Source organism: Torulaspora delbrueckii, chromosome 5, assembly GCF_000243375.1.
Source record: "Torulaspora delbrueckii CBS 1146 chromosome 5, complete genome".
Classification (NCBI taxonomy): domain Eukaryota; kingdom Fungi; phylum Ascomycota; class Saccharomycetes; order Saccharomycetales; family Saccharomycetaceae; genus Torulaspora; species Torulaspora delbrueckii.
In genome coordinates, this window is record NC_016505.1 from 1,005,731 (window position 1) to 1,031,698 (window position 25,968).

General features: G+C 42.1%; 9 protein-coding genes across 9 annotated transcripts; 5 read left to right on the forward strand and 4 right to left on the reverse strand.

Annotated features, from left to right (window-relative positions):
• Window positions 1–224: 224 nt before the first annotated feature.
• TDEL0E05490 (uncharacterized protein) lies at window positions 225–1,547 on the forward strand (the record flags this gene model as incomplete). The annotated part of the gene is made up of 1 exon (XM_003681955.1): window positions 225–1,547. The coding sequence occupies one exon, from the start codon at window positions 225–227 to the stop codon at window positions 1,545–1,547; it is 1,323 nt and encodes a 440-aa protein (XP_003682003.1).
• Window positions 1,548–1,785: 238 nt separating this feature from the next.
• Window positions 1,786–4,167, reverse strand: TDEL0E05500 (transient receptor potential ion channel family protein; the record flags this gene model as incomplete). Its single annotated transcript, XM_003681956.1, has 1 exon — window positions 1,786–4,167. The coding sequence occupies one exon, from the start codon at window positions 4,165–4,167 to the stop codon at window positions 1,786–1,788; it is 2,382 nt and encodes a 793-aa protein (XP_003682004.1).
• Window positions 4,168–4,679: 512 nt separating this feature from the next.
• On the reverse strand, window positions 4,680–7,670 carry TDEL0E05510 (uncharacterized protein; the record flags this gene model as incomplete). The annotated part of the gene is made up of 1 exon (XM_003681957.1): window positions 4,680–7,670. One exon carries the CDS (start codon window positions 7,668–7,670, stop codon window positions 4,680–4,682), a length of 2,991 nt encoding a protein of 996 aa, XP_003682005.1.
• Window positions 7,671–9,789: 2,119 nt separating this feature from the next.
• CDC25 (Ras family guanine nucleotide exchange factor CDC25) lies at window positions 9,790–14,559 on the forward strand (the record flags this gene model as incomplete). The annotated part of the gene is made up of 1 exon (XM_003681958.1): window positions 9,790–14,559. The coding sequence occupies one exon, from the start codon at window positions 9,790–9,792 to the stop codon at window positions 14,557–14,559; it is 4,770 nt and encodes a 1,589-aa protein (XP_003682006.1).
• Window positions 14,560–14,759: 200 nt separating this feature from the next.
• Window positions 14,760–17,480, forward strand: IMH1 (Imh1p; the record flags this gene model as incomplete). Its single annotated transcript, XM_003681959.1, has 1 exon — window positions 14,760–17,480. The coding sequence occupies one exon, from the start codon at window positions 14,760–14,762 to the stop codon at window positions 17,478–17,480; it is 2,721 nt and encodes a 906-aa protein (XP_003682007.1).
• Window positions 17,481–17,542: 62 nt separating this feature from the next.
• Window positions 17,543–18,469, reverse strand: CDA2 (chitin deacetylase CDA2; the record flags this gene model as incomplete). Its single annotated transcript, XM_003681960.1, has 1 exon — window positions 17,543–18,469. One exon carries the CDS (start codon window positions 18,467–18,469, stop codon window positions 17,543–17,545), a length of 927 nt encoding a protein of 308 aa, XP_003682008.1.
• A 301-nt stretch (window positions 18,470–18,770) lies between these two features.
• DPA10 (Dpa10p) lies at window positions 18,771–19,106 on the forward strand (the record flags this gene model as incomplete). Its single annotated transcript, XM_003681961.1, has 1 exon — window positions 18,771–19,106. One exon carries the CDS (start codon window positions 18,771–18,773, stop codon window positions 19,104–19,106), a length of 336 nt encoding a protein of 111 aa, XP_003682009.1.
• Window positions 19,107–19,157: 51 nt separating this feature from the next.
• Window positions 19,158–19,776, reverse strand: UBC12 (NEDD8-conjugating protein UBC12; the record flags this gene model as incomplete). The annotated part of the gene is made up of 2 exons (XM_003681962.1): window positions 19,158–19,718; window positions 19,774–19,776. The coding sequence occupies 2 exons, from the start codon at window positions 19,774–19,776 to the stop codon at window positions 19,158–19,160; spliced, it is 564 nt and encodes a 187-aa protein (XP_003682010.1).
• Window positions 19,777–19,961: 185 nt separating this feature from the next.
• Window positions 19,962–25,685, forward strand: STT4 (1-phosphatidylinositol 4-kinase STT4; the record flags this gene model as incomplete). The annotated part of the gene is made up of 1 exon (XM_003681963.1): window positions 19,962–25,685. The coding sequence occupies one exon, from the start codon at window positions 19,962–19,964 to the stop codon at window positions 25,683–25,685; it is 5,724 nt and encodes a 1,907-aa protein (XP_003682011.1).
• Between the last annotated feature and the right edge of the window lie 283 nt (window positions 25,686–25,968).

A 25,968-nucleotide genomic window follows, 5' to 3' on the forward strand; every position in this document is an offset into this window, starting at 1 on the left:
ACGATTGGATAGTTGTTGTCCTCGAAATTATAGGAAGCCCAAACTGGGCTGATTTCGAACGTCTCACTTCAAACGAAAGGCGTCAGATTTCAATATTGTGACATTATTCGCGACAGTACATAATAAAATAAATAAATCAAAAATAAATAATTCATTCATTAAATAGTCCGTCGTAGGACGGCGATTGCAACGCTTAAGTGAAATTACTGCTATTTTTTAACTTCATGTATTTCAGCTATTTTTTGGTCTACTTCGGCGTTATTGGAGCCAGTGCAGCAGATAATAATTTTCGTAAGGCTCTTCAACTGTCTGACAAGATATGTTCTGTTAATTTTGATCCTAAAGAGGGTAGGTTTCAAAGGGTATTCGAGACGGTTACTGGATTCATGTTACCTTCCTATCTGACTACGCACGACACGAGTCCATACAGTGGTTTCAAAATTCTCAAGACCTACACTTTCAGACCTACTTCTTTAAGATCCGAGACTCGACTTGGAGTTGCTTTCTGCGGTCAGGGAAAGGTTCAGTGGCAGACAAGCACTCAACTTCAAGATGATATAGAGTGGGATAAGCCGTTTTGCATTTATAACCCCGATTATGGGAGCCAAAAAAAGGCTATCAAGGCTAGTCTCTGGAGTAAGGTATGGCACAGAGTTACAGCCTCTAGTAAACATTCAAATAGTTTACGGACTATGGCAAAGGGTGATATTGAGAATTTTCATTGTTTTAAATTAGCTCGAAGAAAGAAATACTTTGGCAGAAGTAATTCTCTCTTTTTCCCCGGAAGTTGGGTTGGGGGTTTATTCTACTGTGACCTTGATAATGATATGAAAAGCTACTTACTTGATATTTCAGGTGATGATTTGACGTTGTCGGATCAAGGCGATTTAGATCTTTGTACAGTGAGAAATTCCATACCATTATTACCTCTTGAATCCGACAACTATGGTAAAAGTTGGCTTGAATATGAAAACTCCAAATTGCTCACTCTTTTGGGTAAAGTGCAGGGATTTCAAGTCACAAAATATGTTCCCTTTCTATTCACGCCGAATAGTCAAATCGAAGAACTAAACTTTAAAAATTCAGAAAGAGAGCTCTCGACCAAAATGGCGAAAGATAGGCCAAAGGCGGTTCAAGATCAGATACGAGAGTTACTGCTCAAGAGTACATCAAGCTCCAATACCGGTGATCCATGGTACTCTGAAATTGATGTCGAAGAGAATTATATGTTCTCGCCAGAAGAAATAAAAATGATGGACAGATTAACCGACAAAACTCTGAATTTATTGAACCGTCTATCTCTATCTTCTCGAGACAGTGTTAATAAATTCCTGTCAGCTCCCGAGAGCTTGTTGCCAAACGGTGGTACCGCTAAAAGGCTGCGCAAATATTTCCACCGAATGGAAGCTAAGATCTGGGAATATTTGCCCGTTTATGATAAAAACCTGGCAGTGATGACAAAAGAGCCTGAGCAGTTGCAGGAATCTGAGAATGAATGGAAGAATATGAGAATAAATGGCCGAAAGTATAAATACTCTATTTATTGATATAATATGGTACAAGCACTGATGTGACGAAAAAAAAAAAGCACTCCAATAAAAAAACCGAACGAGCTCATCCTTCCAGAAGGCAATGGACACTGAAAATTGAACTCAGTCCCCTTTAAATTTATAAATCCAAGATCGCATTGACTGCCAGTTTCGTTTGAAAATCACTAAACGGTCATTACTATGGATACCTGTTTCCCTGATAATTTATCCCTTTAGGTTTGCTTACCGCGTCCCTTTAAATGTATTTAGAATTCAAGATGTCTGTGGATTCTGTAACGGGATGTTGATTTCCCATACTATCGAGACTAATATCTCTATTTGGCATGCCACTTGGCTGCTTAGGGGAATCATATTCGTGGTCACTTTCTAAAATATTCAGTTCGCCCGACTTAAAACCTTCTTCCTCTTCGTAAGAGTTCATCAGACCATTGCGAGATTCCGATTGTTGCCTCACATGGGTCACACCTGGGTATTTCTTTGCAGGAGATGTAGATGAGAAGGAATCACTTTCTGGAGTCAGCCTACTGATCTCCGGTGAGCCTGATCCTTCCCCACTGCTATTCTTGCTTTTATTTTTCTTGAATGAGAGTTTCCTCATTATCTTTTCGGAGAATGATGGCTTTGTAGTACTAGAGCTTTCGTTGTTTGAAGACACGCGCCCTAATTTCTCGTCATCAGTGTCAGATCTTTGCATGGTGTTATCGTAATCCATGGCATTCTTATAGTGTAGCTCGGATTCCCAATTTTCATTATGATCCTTTGCTACGTTACCTAGTGCCAACAATTCATTAGCCACGCTCTTGCTAATGGCTGTACCGTCCTTCAAATGATGTCTTTGGAATGACGTTCTGTCATCCTTCGCTGGTTTAAATCTTAAATCGGGATTCTTGGAGAATATTATCATGGCTGTAAAAGCTAAGATCATTAGCAACAGTATTAGAGAGAAAGCTGCATTCATAATGAAGAAGATCCATCCCATGATAGCTGAAACCGTGTAACTTTGGCCGAACAAATCGGAGAAGAACATAAACAGGAAAGAGTTAACCAATGTCACGGTACTGATGAAAATATTCATGATGTTCGTTGGGCGGTCTAGGTATGGCTGGAAGTAAATGATAGCGACAAAGTAAGCGAGATCAAAAATGAAGATAGCTAGCGATTGCGCTTTACCAGAGCCTTGAGCGAATCCGATAAACAAAGCCTTCAGAAAAATATAACTCAAAATGACGATATTCCACCAGTAGTGGTTTGCGTTGAACATTGTGTAGAAGAAACCATACTTGGATAGGACGTAGCTGTCACCATAGAGTAAGGCAGCTGGATTGTTATGCTGTTCGATAGATCTTCTGGCGAAAAAAATCGTCCTGTAGGCTGCCCACAACATCAGACCGATGGAAAGAATGATGAATAAACAAGCAATGACAATCACAGCTGGCGAGTCCCTCTCTGTGAATTCCCAGAAACTTAGGATGGTCAATTGGGTGAAACCGATATAAATGTATCTCAACAGGGAGCCTTTCAAAACCATTTTCCAATTTTCTCTAAATTCAGCAAATCTGTCGCTCTTCATCCAGCCTAATCGAATTGAGAGCTCCATAATGTATTTGCAAACCATAATAAACCCTGCTAGTACGTACCCGCAGAGCACGAAAAATGTAAAACCAGTTGGCACAACAGAAGTATTCTCGATGCGCACTCTGTAAGCTAGTCTCCTGATACCTCTAAAAATTAGAACGTTGGAGTTACCATAAAGAACATTAGTTGCTCTCTTGAAAAGTTCAAAAGATCTCAGATAGTCCAAACTTCTTTGAGTCAGAATTGATATGGTGGTAGAGGTCAAGTACAGAGACGGGCTACCACCGGTCGATTGCACATACCAACGGAATATCCTCTGCATAAAACTTATACGGATTAGCCCCATCGACCAAACCAAATTCTCAGACCAAGCTGCAGCAATAGGAGGCACTCGGTGAACATGTTGCATGGCAACAACAACCACAGATTGAAAATACAAGAACAATGACATAGTGTTGGCCGAGATGTGCGAGGCGGCAGTGGAGTTACCGAAAGAAGATAGAAGCGCAGACATCAACAAACCAATACCTGCGATAACTGCAGTAGCCCACTTGACACCCACTTGAGAAACTGTCTTACCATTTGAGAAAAAGGCCTGCACACAGGCCAAGTATTCACTTTCGTTATTGTAAATCTTGATCTTAGCGTAGGCATCGATGTCCGGCACCTGATACGCAATCCCAGGGATATCCTTGACGTATTCGTCTGAAATATATTCGATAGAGTCAATCTGAACGTTTCCGGGATTAATCGGGCAGAATTGTTTCCACTTCAAAGAACACAAGTCCAAGTTCTTCGTAATGATTTTAAAACCATACGCATACACATCAACTTGAGCAAAAACGTACCCATCAATCTGAGTAACCATATCCAACTCATAATGCAGCGATCTGTCGTCAGGATTGAATGTGATGTTGAAACTACTAGCTGATAGTTGCGAACTCTCCATACACGTGACCAGCGACGTAGCAACCAGGGATCTCTTAGCGAGCGCCAGACTGGAGAGCCAGGTCATGGCTAGCCATAATGTGATTAGCTGCATCTCAATTTTTCAACTGCCAAATCCTGTTGGTTCAGATTTCTTTGTCTCTTCACTTGTCCAGGAGACTGAAAAATTCTATTAATAAAAGCGACTGACAGGCACCAAGTCAAAAAACCGTTATCACTGTCCACTCCCAATTACTCCAGCAAGCAAATGTTCAAGTAGTCCTCAATTATTAGCAAAGGGTGTTCATCCAAGATGAAATATGTTGAAAGCTTTAAAATTGGATATCGCTAGAGGCTGATCTCGAGTTAATAATGGTGAAAGTTCCGAGCTAGAATTGGGCGCGAAAAAAACTGTAAGGACGCGCAGCCTCGTTATGGATGATTATACAGAGAAAACTTGATGACAGGCAGTGTTCCCATGATGAAAAGCACTGCTGTGTCAGTTGGCATGTATTGAGGTGGTTGCCAAGCAGTAACCCGATGGTGGCATACGTGAGTAGGATTTTGTGAGAAAACGCGGTCTCTTTACATCGCTGCTCGATGAATATCTGTAATGAAGGTCTCCAACTAGATCTTGCTTATGTACGAGGTATGGTCAGATGTCGGTGGAAGATTGCGCAGGCTCAAATCAGACCACGAATACTGAATTACGTCGTAGATGTCGTTAACGTAGGTTACTGAGAGTCCCATCTTTTTCTTCGCTAGTTCAAGTTCTGCGTGGATGGATTTATCTTCTGCAAAGGGCACGATGTCATCGGTGACCGCCTGAACCACGTCGGACCTGTTGGCTATTGGGACTAGCACTCGTTTCATACCGTACATCTTGGCACCAAGAAGCTTTTCTTTGAGCCCGCCCACAGGTAGAATCTTGCCTCTTAAACTAATTTCTCCGGTCATGCAAAGTAATGAGTCCACCGGCCGTTTTAATGCGAGTGACATTAATGCCAGAGTAATAGCAGTACCTGCACTTGGCCCATCCTTAGAGACGGCTCCCATGGGGACATGTAAATGGTACTCACTGGAAAGGAAATCTTCAAAACTGGACTTGTCGGCTCCATCAATTAAATTTCGGCGAATGATAGATTTGACCACACTGCAGCCGATGTCGATGGACTCTTGCAAGACATTGCCAAGGTTACCAGTGGCTTTAATCTTAGGGCCGTTGGGCCTACCCAGCGACCCGGTCTTTATGGTCTCAAAGACTAAGACACTGCCAGTCCCGTCAGAGTTGTATGATAGGCCGTTGACGACGCCCTCTTTATCAGCTATTCGTACGGAGGCTAGTAACTCAGTCGCAATTGGATGCAGTGGGAATCCCAAGTATTTGTAAAGCTCTTTTCTTGTTAAAACTTCATCATGTCCTGCGCTATACTCATCCTGAACATATTCAACAATTTTACCCCGGACTATAGTAGCCAACTGTCTTTCTAGATTACGTACACCCGACTCTCGTGTGTATTCCTGTACCATAGAGGACCAGGCCAGGTTTGTGAGAGTAAAATTCTGGTTACAGGCCTTCAAACCATTGACGCGTATCTGCTTTGGAAGTAAAAATCTTGAACCGATTTGGATTTTTTCCTCAGCTGTATACCCTGGTATTTCGATAACCTCCATGCGATCCAACAAAGGTCTAGAGATGCCTGCAAGATCATTCCCGGTACAGAAAAATAACACCTGTGACAGATCTACTGGGAATCCGAGATAATGATCCGTGAAGGTACTGTTTTGCTCGGGATCCAATACTTCTAACAGGGCAGCGCCGGGGTCACCATTGATCTTATTCCCATGACCTGATCCACTACCTACCGTGCTCAGTACTTTGTCTACTTCATCCAGAAGTATAAGTGGGTTCATCCGTCCGCTTTTCCTGAGAGCATTTATGATCAAGCCGCACATAGCTCCGACATAGGTTCTCCGGTGGCCTCTAATTTCGGCCTCATTATGCACACCACCAAGGGAAACTCTTTGAAACTTGAGGTTTAACATCTCTGCAACAGATTTAGCAATTGATGTCTTTCCCACACCAGGAGGTCCGACTAGAAGTAAAATTGGCGCTTTTCTCTTCTCATCGTTCGCATGTTGTAAGTTGGCGTTAAGTTTCAAGACGCACAAATACTCCATCAACCTCTTCTTAACCATTTGTAGCCCATAGTGATCTTTATCGAGTTTTCGGCGAGCCTTATCAAGGTCGATATCATCGCGATTGGAATACTTTCCAAAGGGTACGTCACATACAACATCAAAATAGCTTCTAAGCACTTGATATTCAGCACTCTGTGGGTTAGTAGTCATGAAACGTTTGTAATCTTTTTTCAGCATCTTGATACCATCTTCATGTACACCAAGTCCACTTAATCCCTTAATAAATATCTTTAATTTCTCCATTTCATCATCGTCATCATCGCCTTCATCCCATCCATCATCATCACCTTCATCATTGTCCTTCTGTCCTGCAGATGGTGATGGAACCAGTGAGTTTACATTCCTTCCTTGTGCGTGTGCTGAATACTGGCCATTCTGGGCCTTGACATCCTCGATATATAGTCTTAGGGACTTCAGCTGATTAGCAATAAGTTTCGATTTCTCCAAATTGGAAGCCTCGGAGAAATACCGTTGAACATATTCTGTCGAAGAATATATGGTGCTAAAGATCTGCCCAAAGCTCTCGAGAATGCCTTTAAAGTTTTTGTTACGAATACTGACCTGCAGACTTGCCAAAAAATCAACCTTTTGAGCCGTAGAAGTTGGAAGTACAGCAACTATCAAATCCATCAAACAGGCGATCTCGCCAACAGTTTCTGATGAACGCTGTTTCTCGGATTTAATCCGAAGCTTATCGACTTGGTTTGAGATTGTGCTCCAGGCCTTATTAAACTGGGCTTTCTCTAGTTGGAAAAATAATGTATTTGACAATGGTGAGAGTAGCAACAGATGTTGGGACGATCTTTTCTTTGCAGCACTCTTGTACATTTTCTTAAAAGAATTAATGGTATCACTAACGTACTCGAAAAGCAGTAGAAAGTCAGAAGCAATCTGTTGGCGTTGTTCGTCCTTCAAGTTCTCAACAACACTAAGATCGTTGCATACTAATACTTGACTTGTCCAAATAAGCGTACCAGAGTTTAGAAGCGGTGCCTTAACGGTGGCCCTAGTAGATGCCTTAAACGATATGGTCACTGTTTCTTCCTCCATAAGCACACCGGAAATTTTAGCAATGCAGCCAACTGAAAGGTCTTTACTTTGCTCAGGAATCAAGCAGATGTATAACGATTTTTTATCATCTTCGTCAAACTTCTGCCCAAACCTATCCAGCGAGTCTATGGACTTTACACTGATACCGGGTGTAGTTTTATTGTAGCGTTTCACATCCGTTAACAGGAAATGGGACTTGTATTGTTCATTCTTCTTGAAATAACCCAGAATTTCGTCACCTAAGGCTCTCTCAAACGCTATCTTATAAATGACACCTGGTAGCGGTACGACTAAGGGAGTCTTGTGCAAGACAAGACATGGAAATTCAGGAAGTTTGTCAGCACCAGCAGTTTTGCTGAACAACATTTCTAGGTTGTGACGACTGTGTTTGGTGAGTATCTTGATCTGTTTCGAATTTCAAAGAGCTTCAAACCGTGAAGACTAATAATAGTAGATAAAAATACTCAAAACAAACCTTATAATAAAAATGGGGATATTTAAATAGATAAGAAGAATAAAGATACCTACATATAGTGAGTCACTTATATGACTGAATAGTTTCAGCTTGGCACAGTTTATACAGCTATCTGTAAGCACTCAGTATGAGAGTAGCCCCGTTACTTCAGCGTCCATGAGATCCCGGAAGTCAAAGAGGGTATACATCAGGGCCTTTTCTTGGATGTTCATAAAATTTGGACTGTTCATTCAGCAAACCAATGCTGACATCCAGGCTCTTTAATGCCCCTTCTCAGGATTAGTTCAGCAAATCCTAATTTTCGAGCCCTGACAATCACTTCTTTGAAGCCGCTGCAACCTAACAGATTGAAAGTCTACTAGACTGATTGAGTCAAAACTCTGCAGACGATATCGCCATCATGCCATATATTCATCCAAAAACGTAGCGACTCAGAAAGATGATTTTTCATGTTGAACTAGCACCAAAGACCAATGTGCGGAATATAACCCAGCTTGTCCAATTTAAGAGTTGACTTCATATGACTGATAATGTCTGCACAATATTAGGTATTAGTTGAATGGTTCACATATTCAGTAATTGGTTATTAGCTTTCACAACTGTTCAACTTCATATTCTTGAACAAGTACAAAAGTCTGTAGGCTTGTCTCATTGATAAAATCAATCTACTTAAGATCAAGGGCGTATTTTATCTTAGTGGAAACTCAATAAGCTTTCTTATTCGCAGCATTGAAAAATCTCAAAGACATTACCTTTAAGACACTTCACAGCGTCAGATATCTTCCATCAAACTTTATTAGGCAGCATTATTGGCTAAATAAAATCAGTTGCTGAAATTCAAGTAGTCATGGTAGTAGAGTTGTTTTGTAGTCAACATCTTGTTTTAGCACCCTAAAGTTTAGTACAGATCCTATGTTGCTTGCCTATAAGTCTATTGAGCTGTACTGAAACTGATATGTTCCCATCTCATATGCCGTCTGTTCATGTTCGCTTGGATCTATCATGTATACTCTTGGTTCAGGCAGCTACTATGATGTGGATAGCCGCTGTCATTTTCCGTCCTGGTTGCAACTTGTTGCAACTTAAAAACAACAATCCAGAGAAACAATATGACTCTCGAGACCTTTGAGACTCACCAGGGGGTAGCTTAGACTAAGCTGAAGTCCATCTTGGCCAGGAGGAAGATCAATACTCAAGTTGAAATTTAATCGCTACTTGCTTCATGGTACAAGGATCTAGAAACTCCTCAGAAAAACAGGAGACAAGAGCAAGTCCTTAAACCTGTTCCAAACCAGACTTCTGAACTGGCATTTCATCAGATTTTCAGTCTGGCAAATCATCGAACTTCGAAATTGACCTAGCATTCGTGGTGGCAAAACCAGCTGTACGGTTCGCAGATGAGACTGGTTAGTCATAAAGTCATTGAGTGCAAAGCAGAGACCTATTGTGGTTATCCCTTTCTCTTTTTTCACTATGGTTTTTCGACAATAGCTTAAAGTGTTAATTAAAGTTGGACGAAGTTTATCCGTATGAACAAGAATGTAGAACTTTTATTAAGTGGGAAGGTAATGAAAGCACATTGGTAAGAATCCAGAGTTCAATGGTCATTAATCTGAAGCTAGATCACTGAGTCGAAGATTTATCGGCCCTCTTGGCAAAGATCGAGGTGTTTTTACGCTCACTTACATCTCAGACTACAGCTTTGGTTGGAACTCGCTGCAGCTGTCTGCAGTGTTTGGGCGTTCGCGTGCATTTGCAGCTTAATGGCACGCTCTTTCATTGTCGCCTAACAATCAGGGGCAGGGAAGGTGGAAAAAGTGCAAAAATACGTGGAAAAACTAGCATATCACTTGGCAGCTTGAAAGAAGGTTGTGAACCGCAGTCTAAAGATTTATTGACTCAAAATTGGTGTTTTGAAAACTGCTATACTCTAGCTAGTTAGGTGAGTGTCAAGAGAAGTGGACTCTAAGCACTCACAGACGGAAAAACGCGATAGCCATAGGGATCGTAATGACACCGATCTCAGATAGTGGTGGACCTTTCAACGCAGCTTCCGCACCTATGGAGACTGCTCATTCATCGACTGAGAATTCAGCAGAGTCTTTGTTAACTGCTAATGACCAGTCATCTCCAATATGCAACGTTTCGCCGGTAGATGTGGTAGTGGCTATTTTCGATTACAATAGAAAGGGGAAAAATGAATTGAACTTACAACAGGGTGATACCATTTACGTTATTGGTAAGAATGAGTCTGGTTGGTGGGACGGGCTGTCTATTGAGGCCAATGGCAAAGTTCACAGGGGCTGGTTCCCTCAAAACTACTGTAGAAGTTCGCACAGTCAAATACCCTTCAAGACCAAACGAAGAGCATCTCAGCTCCGGGCAAGTCTCTCTTCACAAACTTCAAGACGCGGTAGCTTGCAGTACCAGCAACCATCCTCACAAATGGCAGCTCAGCATAGGAAGATGAGTTTGACAGCGACGAGTCCTACAAGACATAGCTTCCCAACGCATCTGCATAGTCAAGAACAAGCTTTGCAGCAACATCAGCACCATCGTTCACATTCTCATTCCCAGTCGCCTACGGCGCCATCTTTCGGATCTATCTCCTCAGGAGGCACTGACACACATACTTATACAAGAGCTAGTTTGGGAAGTGCGAACTCCCGAGATATATCACAATCAGCCAGGAATCATGCAGAAAGTCGATCTGCGGCCAGTTCCGGGCACTCATCGGGTGTTGCATCGAGAATGGGCTCAAGATCTATGTCTAGTGTCAAAGTCGGTAAGAATAAAGTTAATTCTCAACAACGACAAAACCCAATTAATAAGAGCGAGGGTCAAAAACTGAACATTTTATCTATGGAAGAGATTGAGATGATCTTCAGCAGCATTCACACAGATGATCCCCCTGTTTGGTCGATAATCCCAACGACTAATATGGATAAAGTCCTTTACTACAACAAACATTTTGATATTTATTGCCAACAGCTGCCCCTAATGTCTACCCCCCTTTTGGATAAAAATAGCAGTTTGACATCAGATGATCAAGAGGTAGACCTGAATCCTCGAAACTCAGAAAGCTCTTCCAAACATAACGACAAGCCATTCAAGCTGGTGTCGTACTCGAACAAAACGACTAGCACTCCTTCAAAAGCATCGTCATTGTCCTCTGCATCTAATAATTTTCAATCACCGCTAGTGAACGCAGAGCGTCGAAACAGCTCTTCATCGACAACTAATTCACCTTGCTTCAGAGTCGCCTCTGAAGCGTCTGGACAACAAACTCAACAGACTTTACCCACGAGAAACCCTCCTCAGAAGCATCATTCTGCACCGAATGTCTCTACACCTCCTAGTAGCTATCAGAGCAAAAAGAATCAGCCACCTTGTTTGCAGCTACCCGAGCACAATCATGAAAAACCGCAGGCAATTTTGGCACGACCAGACCTCTTTTATCAGCACACTATGGACATAAAACTATGGCCTGAATTAAGTGAATCTACTCTCTATTACGCCAAAAGTACATATGAAATGTTGGCCAAAAACAACCCACATGAATTCGAAAAACTCTTTGAAATGACGTCAACCTACTGCACTTACACACAGATTGCTTGCCGGCTTTCGTACCCAATAATCAAAGAAAATCGCCGTCTTAAGAAAGTAAAAGCACTTTTGAAGAGGATCATTAATTCGCTGTCGAAAATCAGTATTAACTCCAACATTTACTTTTCATTTTCCCAAAGGTGTTTGTCGACCTTGAACAGTACGCCAAGGGCCTCGGAAGTCTCGACAACGGCCATTGAAAATGACGATGACACTGATGTTCCTCATGTTCCTAATACGGTGGACAGCGAGACTTTAGTTGACGGTGCAAAGAACAGTCAATTCTATTTGAGCCCTCAACCTTTCCAAAGCGAACGGAATCATTCGTTCAATTATCCATCTCAACGTAGCAATTCGGCTACGACAGCAAGGACTTCAGTGCCCAGTATCAAAGATGGCACCGAAAACGACCTAGCCTCCGGCGCTCTGATGAAAAACCTTTACGAAGAGTTGGATAAGGAGTTTTCTCAACTTATAAAGACTCTCCAGCTGTTGTATCATGTATTGCAAACGTCACTGATTTCGAACAGCTATATTCCGCAACTATTCCCAAGATTCTTCCGTGGAACTTTCAACGGTGGTTCATGGAATAATCCCTTCAGCCAGTTTGACGGTCATTTCAACGATGTTAGCGAAATGGGGGACGGCTTTACAACCAACGGTAGCTCAGTGTGCGGATTGCCGCCGAAGATTGCCGAGGCGATTGCCAAGGCCTCAGGATGTAACACATTGAACTACGTTGATTTCAACTCAGAGATTGTTACAGCCAACCATGACCAGCAATCGAACGAGAAAAGTCTGCCTTGTTCTGGTTTCAACAGGCCTTCTCACCATCGCACATTTTCGAGATCGAGAGTATCGAGGAGGAAACAGTACTTACTGAATGAAAACACAGTAAGTATGATGAAGAAGAGATATTTTTCGATTTGTGAGAAAATAGACAATTGTGAGCTTGCCGACGAAGCTCTCCGGAACTCAACTTTTCCAAGTGCTCGAAAGCGACAGTTGGAGGTGACTTCTCAAACTTATGAAGAGGTAAGCTCCTGCATACTGCTCGAGGTTCTGGAAAACCTAGATCTGACTATATTTGTCAATCTGAGAACCCTGATTGCCACTAAGAAGAATCTCGACGCAGAAAGCGAAGAGTTCTTAAGGCATGCTATATCATCAATTTCCAGTCTGCTGACAGAGTTTTTTGATATGAAGCAAGCATTTCACGATACAGTGATCAAATTAATCATGTGTGCCCAGCAAGTGACACTGAATGATCCTTACGTGTTTTGCTCCATGAAGCCAAACACTGCGGTGGGCCATTACGAGCCAGGCATGACTCCATCTCAATCCCAGTTTAACAAAACTGATAAATTGATTGGCGAAATATACAAATCTCTCGTTACGCAAGACGTTGAATTTAACAACATGGATTTTTTGAAGACTTCAGACGAGTTCACCCAAGCGTGTGCTAAATACACCGAAATTGCGTGTCTTTCATGTACGATTGTGGAGCAACTGTCTGAAGAAAAGGAAAACCTTCTAAATTACGCTGCTAGAATGATGAAAAATGATTTAACAACGGAACTTCTCAAAGGGGAAAGGGGTAAATGGTTTCAAGAATACGATGTATTTGATTCTGATGAAGATGAATCTCAGATGGGAACCCAGGCAACCGATGAGGGATTCCAAAGCGATGATAATAGAACTGCTGTAAGTGCGGACAAGGATACTCCTTGGTTTTTAACATCCAAGTTTGAGAAAACCTTGATTTACGATCAACGAGGAAGAGTAAGGGGAGGAACTAAAGAGGCCCTAATTGAGCACCTCACAAGTCATGAAGTGATAGATGCTTGGTTTAACGTGACGATGTTGTTAACGTTCAGGAGTATGTTCACTACGAGGGAGTTCTTGTATGCGTTGGTATATCGTTATAACCTCTGCCCGCCCGAAGGTTTGAGTTACGATGAATATAATCTATGGATCGAAAAGAAACTGAATCCTATCAAAAATCGAGTCGTCAGCATAATGAAATCATTCTTCTCGCAGTACTGGACTTCGGCCTACTTTGAAGCAGGAATTTCAGCCACATTGAACTTTGCTCATATTGCTGTGAATGAAAAAGTGGCCGGTGCTCAAGAACTTTATGATGAGATCAAAGAGAATCTGGCAACAAAAGGAAAGATGGGAAGCGCTTACATGGATTTCGGCTCTTTTGAAAGTCCAAGTGATTCGGCGGACTCTGGCAGGAGCGGGTCTCCAGCTTTGATTTCCAAATCATCCTCGGCAAGTTTCCTGAAATTGAGAAAGTATAAACTGCTGGATATCGATCCAAGAACTTACGCCGCACAGCTAACCATCATGGAACACGCCTATTACTTGCGGATTCCTGTGTTTGAATGTCTCGATCGGGCGTGGAGTTCAAAGTATTGCGACATGGGCGGTTCACCCAATATCACCAAATTTATCGCCAGTGCCAACAGTCTGACCAACTACGTCTCCCATGCCATCGTTCAACAAACAGAAGTAAAAATGCGTGCCTTATTGATCCAGTATTTTATCACAGTTGCACAGGGTTGTCGCGAGCTCAACAACTTTTCGTCGATGACGGCTATTGTCTCTGCCCTCTGCTCTTCTCCAATTTTTAGATTGAAGAAGACTTGGCCTCTGGTGAGCAAAAAGTCTACTGATATATTGAAGGAACTGAATGTTTTAATGGACTCCGCTAAGAACTTCATCCACTATAGAGAATTGCTGAGGTCTGTGAAAGACGTCGCATGTGTTCCATTTTTTGGTGTATACTTATCCGATTTGACATTTACGTTTGGAGGTAACCCAGAATATCTACACAACTCTACAGACATCATCAACTTCAGCAAACGGGGTAGGATTGTAGACATTGTCGAAGAAATTATGAGCTTCAAGAAGATTCATTACAAACTTAAGAGATTCGATGATATTCAGACAATAATCGAAGGTTCTCTAGAAAACGTCCCCCACATCGAGAAGCAATACGAGCTGTCTCTACTGATTGAACCAAGAAGCGATGGCGCGAGTCGCTCCACCGGAAATGACCCTTTGAGAGGGTTCAAGTCGAGTGCTATTCCAGAGGACAGAAGTGGCAGATTTTTCAAATCCAACAAGAAACAATCATCTAGGTTATTTTCAAAACCTAATGACTAAAGGTCATAGATCTGAAGTACTTATTTAATATATTTAACGACAATTTCATTTGCAATCAATCAATGCAGCTAGCTAGCCTAGCTGGCTCTGGCTTCCGCGCCTCGGGCGCGTTAAAAGAGGGCGCTGCTCGAAAGAGCTTTAAGCTGCACTGATGACAATTACCGACAATATTGGATCTATTGGCAGAATCCCGGCTAGCTATGTTCAAGCAGCTATCACAGATTGGTAAGAACCTCAGTGATGAGTTCGCCAAAGGGCTGTCTGATGACATAAATCCTGGACAGGAAGCTGTGGTGGACGACAATAGTGGGTTACCGCGAGAGGTGCAGATCAAGCTGCGTAAGTTCGATAAATATGAGGAGAAATACCCCAGATTACTGGCTGCTTACAAGAATGAAAGACTGAAGTTGGAGAAGGTCGCTGCTATAGAGAAAGTTCTTACTGAGAATACGCCAGTGTCGAACATAGATGATGTGGAGACATTAACAGCATTCTTTAAGGACAGTGTTGAGAAACAAAGGATGCTGAACGATGAGATCAAGAGATTAGTAAGTCTCAATAAGGATAGCAGTAAGTCTGAACTGGGTAGTAAATCCGAAGGTTCCGATTCTGGTGAGAAAGTGGGCGTGTCGGGTGAGGATAAAGAAGAGAGCCAGATAGTCGAGGCCACCGATCAAGTGGAAGAGGTTTTGAAGCTTGAAAGCGAATTGGGAGACAAGCAAAGAGAGCTGGAAACCTTGCACGATAAGTACGAAGAGCTACTTCGAAAGGATCAGGACGTCGAGTCCATTAAGATGGAATTGAAAGAGACAAAAGACACACTCTCAAAGCTCCAGCAAACCCATGAACAGTTCATCAGTTCTCATAAAGAGGAGGTCAGTGATCTCATCAAAAAGAATGACGACGCCGCTGAGTCAGTGGCAGATATGGAAGCTGAAATCGAGAGGTTACAGAAAGAGATAGAAATCAAAAAAGAGCAAATTGCGAAATGGGAAAATAAAGCTGATAATACTGTCAGCTCCCTGCCCGTCAACAACAATCCAACTTCAAAGACTACGGGGAAGAATAAGAAGAAGAGTAAGAAGAAAAATTACGGAGCTGCCTCCAATAACACTACCAATGCAGTTTCCGAGGCAACCGAAAAAGATGAAGAGCACAAAAAGCTTGTTGATGAAGTAGAAAAGCTGAGGGGGGTTCAAGAAAGTGCTCAAAACCAAGAAGAAAAATGTAAGGTCTTGCAAAGTCAGATCGATCAATTTAAAGAAGCTGAATCTGAATTGAAAGACCTGCTCAAGGACTCAAACGACAAGCGTGATGAACTACAAGAGGAGCTAAATAAAGTCTCAAGCCGTTTGAAGGATAAAGGACTCGAACTAGAAGAAGTTAGAGAAATGCTGAGAGACGTCGGGAATGAACTTGTTGAGGCCAAAGATCAATTGAAAGACAAAGCGGGTTTAAAGAAGGAAGACTTTGAGTTACTAAGCGCCGAAAAGGAGAAGTCCGCAAAGTTGTTTGAGAAAAAAGAGCGTGAACTAATGACTGAAATCAGCGACTTGAAAGCCCAAATATCAACACTTAACGCTAATACAACTTTTCATGAGTCGGAGAAGAAGGCAGCAGAAAAGAAACTCAACAAACTGAATGAAACCCTATCAAAACTCAAGGATGAGAACTCAGAGCAGGTTAAGGAAGTTAATAATTTGAAACGCACAATTGTTTCATTGAAGTCTTCTGTCAATCAGAAAGAAAAAACGATCAGCTACCTAGAGCAACAAGTTAAGGACTATAGTGAGAAGTCTGGTCTTTCAAGAAAGGCAAGGGATGATATGAAGAAGGAAAATGAACAACTTTTAGAGCGATTAGAGTCTCTTCGGAAAGAAAATGAAGAGCTTCGTAGTGATGTGAAGAAGAACTCTTCGTCGTTCGAGAATTACTTGAGAGAAAACGGCAAGCTGTCTGAGAGGATCGCCATCTTGCAAGAGAAATATGAGACACTACAAAACCTAAAGTCCAATTCAAGCGAGCAAGTCGATTCTATCAAGAGACAATGCGAAGAGCTCAATGTAAAGTTGAAAGAATCAAACAAAAAGATCATCTCATTAGAAGAAGAGATCAACGATTATTCAAATCTGTTACAAGAAAAAACTCGTGAAGCAAACACTATGCGTAGATTGCTGACTGAAAACTCGAATGATGAGACTACGAAAGAAAGTGCATTGCAACAAAAATTGGAATATCTTGTTGACGAGAAAGCCAATTTGGAGAGCGAACTGACTGTACAAGCTTCCCGCAAAGCCAGGGAAATTCAAGACTGGAAACTTGCGAATAATGAGCTCAAATCCGAGATTCATGGTTTGAAATTGCGAGAAAAGGAGCTGCAAGCAGAGGTTTCATCCTTAACGGTACTTAACAGTAATATGCAGCGCAGAAGTTCGAGTTTTGTTGATGATTCTAACGACTTAGAGAAGATAACATCGAATTTGAAAGAAGCATTGGCGAAGGCTGACAACAAGGTTAGGGGTCTGCAAGAATCAAACATCAATTTGATGAAAGTCAACGATGACGTGAACAAGAAGCTCGATCGAATGTCAAAGAATTACCGGACTTTAATGAATCAACTGAACACTCTGAAAGAAGAGAGGAGTGAAAGAGTAACAAGATCCAGCCGATCAAGCTCTGTGGCATCTAACAGCAGCCATTTTACTCCACAGCCGGATATGCACCGATCCCATTCGTTTGTCAAGGAAGCTCCCGCAGTCGAATCCCAAAATGAATTGAGTGAAAAAGTCGCATACATCAAGAACGTTCTTTTGGGATTCCTAGAGCATAAGGAACAAAGAAATCAACTTTTACCTGTGGTGTCGATGTTGTTACAACTGGACAGTAGTGACGAAAAAAGACTGTTGATGTCAATCAAATAAAGCGACAGTAAGTCAAGCATATAAATTATAACTGTCTATAGATGCGGAATGAGTCCATCACATCAATCTTGATACTCCTGGATGTAATCGATTCCACGAACGCATTGAGCCACTGTCAGCTGATCATCCCCAATCAAATGACTGACTTCTATGCCTGCTTCGACAGTAGTCGAAAAAGCATCATGCTCCAAGATCAAACCTTTGCCATGGTTATTCCACTCGGAGACTCTCAATAAAATATCCGGGATAGACCTTGAAGAGCTTGGAATATTCAATTCCCAGTCAAAAGTGTCATGATTCCACAAAACTGCCTGTAAACCAAACATCCTAGCAATAGTCCTCACTCTGTTATCAATGCCACCATAAGGCGGTCTGAAATATTTTGGATAATGATGACCCGTAGCGTTCATAGCCCAGATCGACCATTGCAACTGTGCAACAATCTGTTCATTAGACAATTGCGGTAAGTAAGGATGCGACCAAGTATGAGATCCAATTAAATGGCCCTCTCTAACAAGCCTACGATATGTTGTCGGATGTCTGACAACATTGACACCAACAGTAAAAAAAGTACTTCTATGAGTCAAATGGTCCAATAACTCATCGGTAAACTCCGATGGTCCATCATCAAAAGTCTGAGAAAGTTTGCGACAAGTATAGATATCATCCGGTTCTAGGCATGCATGGCAACTAAAGGAACAAACCTCACGAGGAACCCTTTCACATTGATTTTGCGAATAAGGTTCAAACGCCGGAACTTTACCCATATCGATAAAATCCATAGGAATATACGGAGGCTCCGCCCCAGGCCATTCGGATAGCCCAGTAAACTCGCGCAACCACTCCGGGAATGGAGTTTCTTTACGCCAAAACCAGGGCAAATGCCAAGTAGCCTCAGCTGTTGTTGTTAAATTTTGCTGATCCAAGGGGACAGCCAAGCCAATAGCAGCCTGCGTCAAACAAGCACCCAATAACAAAATAACTCGCATTCTCTAACGTACGTAAGCTCAAATTGATTGATAGCCTGTTGCTATGTGAACAGCGAATAGTAATTCAATAATTGATAGAATAATAATTAATTAATTATTATTATTTTTTTCTTTAGTTGAATTTGTGACGCTGACGCCGAGAACGTCACAAAATCCGCCGAACCGGCCACCTTTCGACCGAACGGACATGCTTTGACCCAACAAAGGCCAACGAGGCTGTAAGAACTGATCAGTCAGTTCAACATGACTCAAGTCGAATGAATGGAATGACCAATTGCGACTTAGTACTAAGACCACTGGAATGGTATATAAAGGTCAAAGATCTCTTGTATCTTGTCTAGTCTTGGCTTGTTGTAAAAGAGTAGAACTGCAACTAGCAATGACCCTAAGTAAGATCACCATCTCTGCCATGAAAACCGCTTCCAAGACTTTTGTTCCTAAATCTGGATTGCAAACTACTACTTTCCCAACTGTAGCCTCTTCTAGCCGTTATTACGCGGTTCAGTGCTTCCAAAGTGAGCACAGCAGAGGTTTGGACAATGCAGTTGAAAATGGTGGTAGAGCCACTAGACCAACTGTTGTGATTAGCAGTGACAATGATGAAATTGAAACAGTTTCAGGCCATGTGAGGGTTTAATTGGGCGGCTGGTACGTTCATAGTCGTATATGATATATTCTTTAATTGATTTTAGTTCAAAACATTGTCATAATGTTGTCCATCGAGGCTGTAGCCGGCCATTGTCTGTTGTACGAGTCTGGAAAACTTGTTGGGATTTTCGTCAAGAAGACTGGCAGCCTGTTTGTTCAGTGGATCTCGACCGCTCACCTCTAGGAAGAGAAATAATATACCAATAATAACGCTTTGTAAATCCAGTGCGGGCGACCAGTCCTCACGAAGAATGTTCAGACAGATCTTGCCTTGGAGATCGATATTTGGGTGGAATATCTGATTCATACAACGGACTTGTGGTGGTTCAATTGGGTATTTTTCAGTGAAAGTCATTTCAAAGGTGAAGTGTCCTTTGCGGTAGAATCCCTCATCGGGCGATACAATGAGTCGTAATAGTGGCGGATCGCGCGATTGATCCGTGGGAGCCCGTAAAATTTGTAGTTGAGTGGTTGGTGGTACTTCCAACGAATCTAGATCTCTTTGTAACCGAGTTCTTGCGGCAGATGTACAGGGCGATGAGGTGCTTCCTTTCTTATTGATTTCTTGTTGTTTCTGCTTTTGTAACTGCCGTAGTTTTAACTGTTCATCAGTTAGTAATCTGTCGTAGACCTAAAGACGCTGAAAATTCACATACCATCTCAATTATAATTCTTTCACTGTTCTAATGGGTCTTTAACTACTGGTGAACTTCTCTCTCTGCTTATACTGTTAGAATTTTCAGTCACCTGATACACAATGTAATTTTAACTATTATCGATAAACGATACAACATTCCAATAACAAGCATAAAGAGACCAATTGCTGACCAATTGATCATCTACCATGAGATTTGGCACCAGTGACAATGTCAGACATCACTTGCGAGCCAGAGCTCTCGGGAAGTTGGCGCAACTTAGTGCGCAGAGGAGATCTGTGGTGGAAATAGCTGACGAGAAGGAGCCCGAAGACCCCTTAGCTTTGCTGACCAATTCGCTACCTATTTTTTACTCGACCAATACGAGTAAACTCTATACTATCCCAATTACGTTGAACGAGTGGGAGGTTTTAATCGCTTTGTGCCAATGCACCCCGGGAACCTTAGAGCAGGCAGAGAGATTGATCAATGATGTTATCTCTCCATACTTGTTAGCCTCGCCAAGGCAGAGGATGTCTGAAGTGTTAGAGGCTAAATTCAAACTAAGACTGTTTAGACAGCCCAATGAGCTTTTGACTTTACAGTTGACCAGGTTCCTTGCCATTGCGTGCTCCAAGTATCCGGTACTAATGAAAAAGTGTTCTACATTGATTGATGCTTACTTGAAAACTGTCTCAGAATTATTCAACCAAAAATGCACCAGTCTTTTCTCGCTAATAGGGTTCATGAATGCTTTTATTATGGAGAACGATGCATTGCAATTAACCCAATTTGTATGGAAGAAACTCACAGGTCTCTTTGGTGATGGAAGCTTGGTTATTCGCTCACAGACAAAGCTTCTGTCTCAGTTTACGGGCGAGATCATGGTTAGATATCACGAAGCAGGTAAAGAGATTTCGAACTCCCTGTTCCTGAACCTGATGGCCAAATTGCAGTACTCTGTGGCATCGAGGATTGTGTCATTGCCGAAAGACGAACTATCACTGTCAAAACACGTTCTAAGTTTGCACTGCCAGACTTATAGGGCCCAGCGGGAAGAAGCAACTCGTGATGCCGACATGGCGGCTTCTGAAGAGTTTTATGCTAAGGTGAGCCAACACAAGTCAATCTTGACTGATATATGTCATTTCGCGCTGAAACATTGCATTGACGTTGAAGGTTTAGATCTGTCAACCGACATTCGTGCAACTTATTCCTTTGATACAAGAGCCTACTTCATGGAAGTCCTATGTTTAATTCCATTCTTCGATAGCATTGCTAGTGATATGGGCAAAAGATTCGTGAATCTTGTTTCTGATGCAATCGATAGATTCCTACTTTCGGAGCTCGTGACGGCAAAATTGGTTCTTGCAATAGTAAGTGCAGGATCACTGTTGAATTTCTTTACAGAAGAAAGTTCGCTAGCTTTGTTACGTTTGTTCCCGGTTCTGGTCTCTTCACAACATGTCACCACATCACAAGTGGCAAAGATTACCGAGATATTTACATTAGGACTACAACCGCTCAACGAAGATGCAGTGGTGAGTACTGTTTACTCCTTGAACAACTTACTGACTGTGGGAGATGATGGAGCTCCTCTTCAAGTAGTGAGAGAAAGAAAACTTACGATGGGCACAATAACAGGCGACCATCCATTAAGAGAGTTGAATCGAGACAGAGCCGGTACTTCTGATACCATGCAGGCTATCCACAACATTAACACTAAGATGGCTCTTATTACCGCTGAAACACACCAGGCCGACGATGCAGCCGCCGCTACGTTTCACCACATGCTGTTTAGAAACTGTGTTACAGCTGCTATATGTATCGCTTCCCATTACGGTGATCAAACAATCACCGCTTTGACAATTACCGTTTTAACTCAAAAGGTTTTCGTTATTTCTGAAGAGCTAGATGCAATAATCGTTGACCTCTTAGCAGATTTGGTGACTGATATTACAGTAACAGAATATGCGATATTACTCAAGTTCTACAAACTTACTTATAGTCAATCCAAGAAAAATGACAATGCATGTTTGATGAAGAGCGTCTGTGATGCCAGGGTTAGAATCTCGAAGCACATGCTACTAGAAAAATCTGACACTGAGCTTTATAGATATACTTTGATGAGTCTTTTGGAAGGTATAACTGCATGTGGGGAAGTAGGACAATCAGATCATCATAGACCTGAAAGGGAGATATCTCATTCTGCTGAAGAAATTGCCGCGTATCTGCCTTCTTTGGCAGCTTTACTTCCCTCACCAGGAACAAAAGCACTGCAGTTCGAAGAAGATGAAGTCCTTATCAGAAGCTTCAGAGACATCTGGTTCAACATGATTATCCATGGTTTCAGATACGATTCTGAGCTACTTCGTGAAAATTACGACTCCCTTTTAACCATCGCCTACAACTCTCCAGCTTTGGCTTCAGAATTTCCCTCAAGTAATAAGGAAGTCTCGTTGGATATGAATGCTGTGCTAAGACGTGACTCTTCGAGCACTATTCATAAACAACAGAAGCAAACAATTAATCAATATCTATCAACCAACCCGGTACAGGCAAGGACTCTTTCAACACCCAAGATTATGTTCTTGGCAACTACTTCATTATTAGAGACTTTAAGATGTGAAGCCGGTGATTGTTCGAAAATTCTATGGTACTATTGTGATCCCTCATTATTTTCAAGCAATATTGATAAGTATGTCGAAGCGATGAACTATGATCTTATTCGAAAATACACCTCGTTAGCACAAGCTGGTAGTTCTCGTTTGTTTGGTTCGCAAGCGATCGCACAGCAACTAACAGATTTGATTTTGTGTTTGTCGCACAGGAACACGCAACTCCAGAATTCTGCATTTCATAGTTGTGATATCATCATCAGAGCCATTCCCTCTGCCTTGTGCCGCCACCGCTCTTTATACACTTTATTGGATTTATTGACCACCCTATTTGATAGCGTTGTTGATTGCGAGACAAACAAGTTCCAGCCTCATTACCAATTCATTTTGAAGCATTCAGAGACAAAAGTTCTTATCCCAGATTCCGCGTTATGGCGTAAAACAACTCTGTCGAGATTACATGCCACCGCCAGAGGATGGGTCAAAATCATTTTGGATAAAGCTAATGAGGATACTAAGATTTTGTTACAATCTTACATCTCTGATTTGACTCAATTTAGCAGGTCAAGCACAGTTGAATATGGTGTGTCCTTTGCCATGGAAATGGCCGGCTCAATCTCCCTTGCAGACAAGGAACTGTCCAAACTTACTTACGTCGGGAGAGAACGCCCAAGTACGATTGCGGGCTTCATATCACAGCATTCATGGAGATCGAAAAACTTAGTCGATACGGCTATCATTTCGTCTCCGCAAGACGTTGCCCAGCAGATCGGAAAACACGTTGAGAATATCAAGCGTTCAATCGACGCCGAAGAACCAGTATCTTTCAGAGACACTACAATCTTCTTGGACCTTTCTACTGCATCTCTACTTCTAGGTAAATTTGCTGCCGCTTCGCTAGTCTACGATCTGGTACATATTCCGTTCTCGATCTTCACTTCTCCGGCAATCAAGACTGCTACCAATGTCTGGCTTACTGTGATCAAAGAGAGGCGCGACTGTGCCCATATGTTACTTGTTGAAGTTGGGTATTGTTGGATGAAAACTATTGATGACCGCAAGGGATTGTTTTCTCGTGAGCATGATCTACCTAGAGCCGAATACCAGATGATGGAATACACACCATATAACAAAACGGCAATTAACAGAGATGCATTCGCCGCCTCCCAATCACTGCAACCTCATAGACATGTCATTAAATTCTTCAAGTCTCACTTTGAAGGGACTATGTATCAAAGTGATCATCTATTAAAGTTATTCACGCAATGGACTCTACATGGTTTGCGTAATTTGCAGTTTGCGTCATTACACCCTTTTGCACGTATGGCCCGTCATGATCTGCTGAACTTTGCAATATCGCTACTGCATATCCACAATAAGCAAAGCACAAAATGGGCCCCTGTTCTATGCAGAGAGATCTGCAGAGGTGGATTATCTTGGTTCATGCAGCCAATTTCATGGCCATTTGGGTCAAACCAGTTGAAAATTAAAGCCGATTTATCGGGCACCGTTCAATTTTGGTCAGGACTGGAGAAAGTTTCACCACTAATGAACCATCATTGTGGACACTCTTTCAGGTTGTTACGATTCTTCCTCGTTAGTGAGATTCGGAAAATAGAGACCTGGTTATCACCATTCCATAAGATAGAAACAAGCGGTGACACTGAGCCTGGAGTGGATTTGCTTAAGACAGCGTTTGATATTGATGCTCAACTTGCAGTGAACTTTTTTCAAAGGTACCCCACTAAGAAGTTGGAAAGTTTTGCGATGTCACTTGTGGTGGATAATCCATTGATGTGTGTTGGTGTACCCGAGATGCTCGACCTTTTGCTGCTGAACAAAAGTTCGAGTAAGAAGCAGCACGACCTACACTATGTGATTTATTGGTGTCCCGCAGATCCGCTGAAATCTATCAATTTCTTCCTACCGCCTTGGAATGATAACACATTCATTTTACAATATACAGTGTTCTCACTAGAGTCTCACGATGTTAATGTGACGTTCTTCTATGTTCCTCAGATTGTTCAATGTCTAAGATACGACCGCACAGGTTACGTCAGTAATTTGATCCTTGTCACCGGCAAAACCAGTGTTTTGTTCTCGCATCAAATTATCTGGAATATGTTAGCAAATAGTTACAAGGATGGTGAAGGTATCGAGGAGGACGCCATCAAACCTACATTAGATGATGTACGGAACAAAATGATCTCGACGTTCGACTCAAGCAAGTATGAATTTTATCAAAGAGAATTTGGTTTCTTCAACGAGGTGACAAGTATCTCCGGGAAATTAAAACCTTATATTAAAAAGAGCAAAGCTGAAAAGAAGCACAAGATTGATGAAGAGATGGAAAAGATTGAAGTGAAACCTGACGTTTATCTACCGTCTAACCCCGATGGAGTCGTTGTTGATATCGACCGTAAAAGCGGTAAACCTCTACAATCGCACGCTAAAGCACCCTTTATGGCAACGTTCAAGATCAAGAAAACCGTTAAGGACAGTGAAACGGGTCGTCGGAAAGAAATCGAAAAGTGGCAAGCTGCAATTTTCAAAGTCGGGGACGATTGTCGCCAGGATGTGCTCGCTCTACAACTCATTTCAATGTTTCGTACCATTTGGTCGAACATCGGCCTAGATGTCTACGTTTTCCCAAACCGTGTGACAGCTACAGCACCCGGATGTGGTGTAATCGATGTGTTGCCCAACTCTATTTCGCGAGACATGTTGGGTCGAGAAGCAGTAAACGGACTTTACGAATACTTTGTCACCAAATTCGGCCGTGAAGACACCATCGAATTTCAAAACGCACGCAATAATTTCGTCAAATCCCTAGCTGGTTACAGCGTCATTTCCTATCTCCTGCAATTTAAAGATCGTCATAACGGTAATATAATGTACGATGATCAAGGCCATTGCTTACATATAGATTTCGGATTTATCTTCGATATTGTCCCCGGAGGTGTGAAGTTCGAGGCTGTTCCATTCAAACTTACCAAGGAAATGGTCCGTGTCATGGGCGGGTCTCAGGACACCCAGGCCTATCACGATTTCGAAGAACTGTGTATCAAAGCCTACCTCGCTGCCCGTCCTCACATGAATGCCATCCTTGAATGCGTAACACCAATGTTAGACAGTGGGCTGCCCTGTTTCAAAGGCTCAAAGACAGTACGCAATCTGCAAAACCGCTTTCAACCACTCAAGACCGATCATGAAGCTGCAATGTTCATGAAGGCCCTAATCAAGAAAAGTTACGAATCTCTCTTTACTAAGGGTTACGACGAGTTCCAAAGGCTAACCAATGGTATCCCATATTAAACAATTCCAGTCTTTAATACCTCTGCGATGAGCTAGTCAGTTGGCTTTTTATGGTATATCTTTCAAAATTCAATAAACCGATTCTCGGCCCCGACGAGCGATCTCGGCGCCGCTCAGCGAAAATTTCACCGTCACGCAGCCGCCCACCGACGACGTGCCGTAAGGGATATAGTAAATGTAATATATATAAAGGACGAGAAGGGAAGGAGATCTTCCCATCAGTGCTTTCTTTCTTCATTTCTCAGTAGAACCACTCTGTAGCATTGTACCATTGTACCATTGA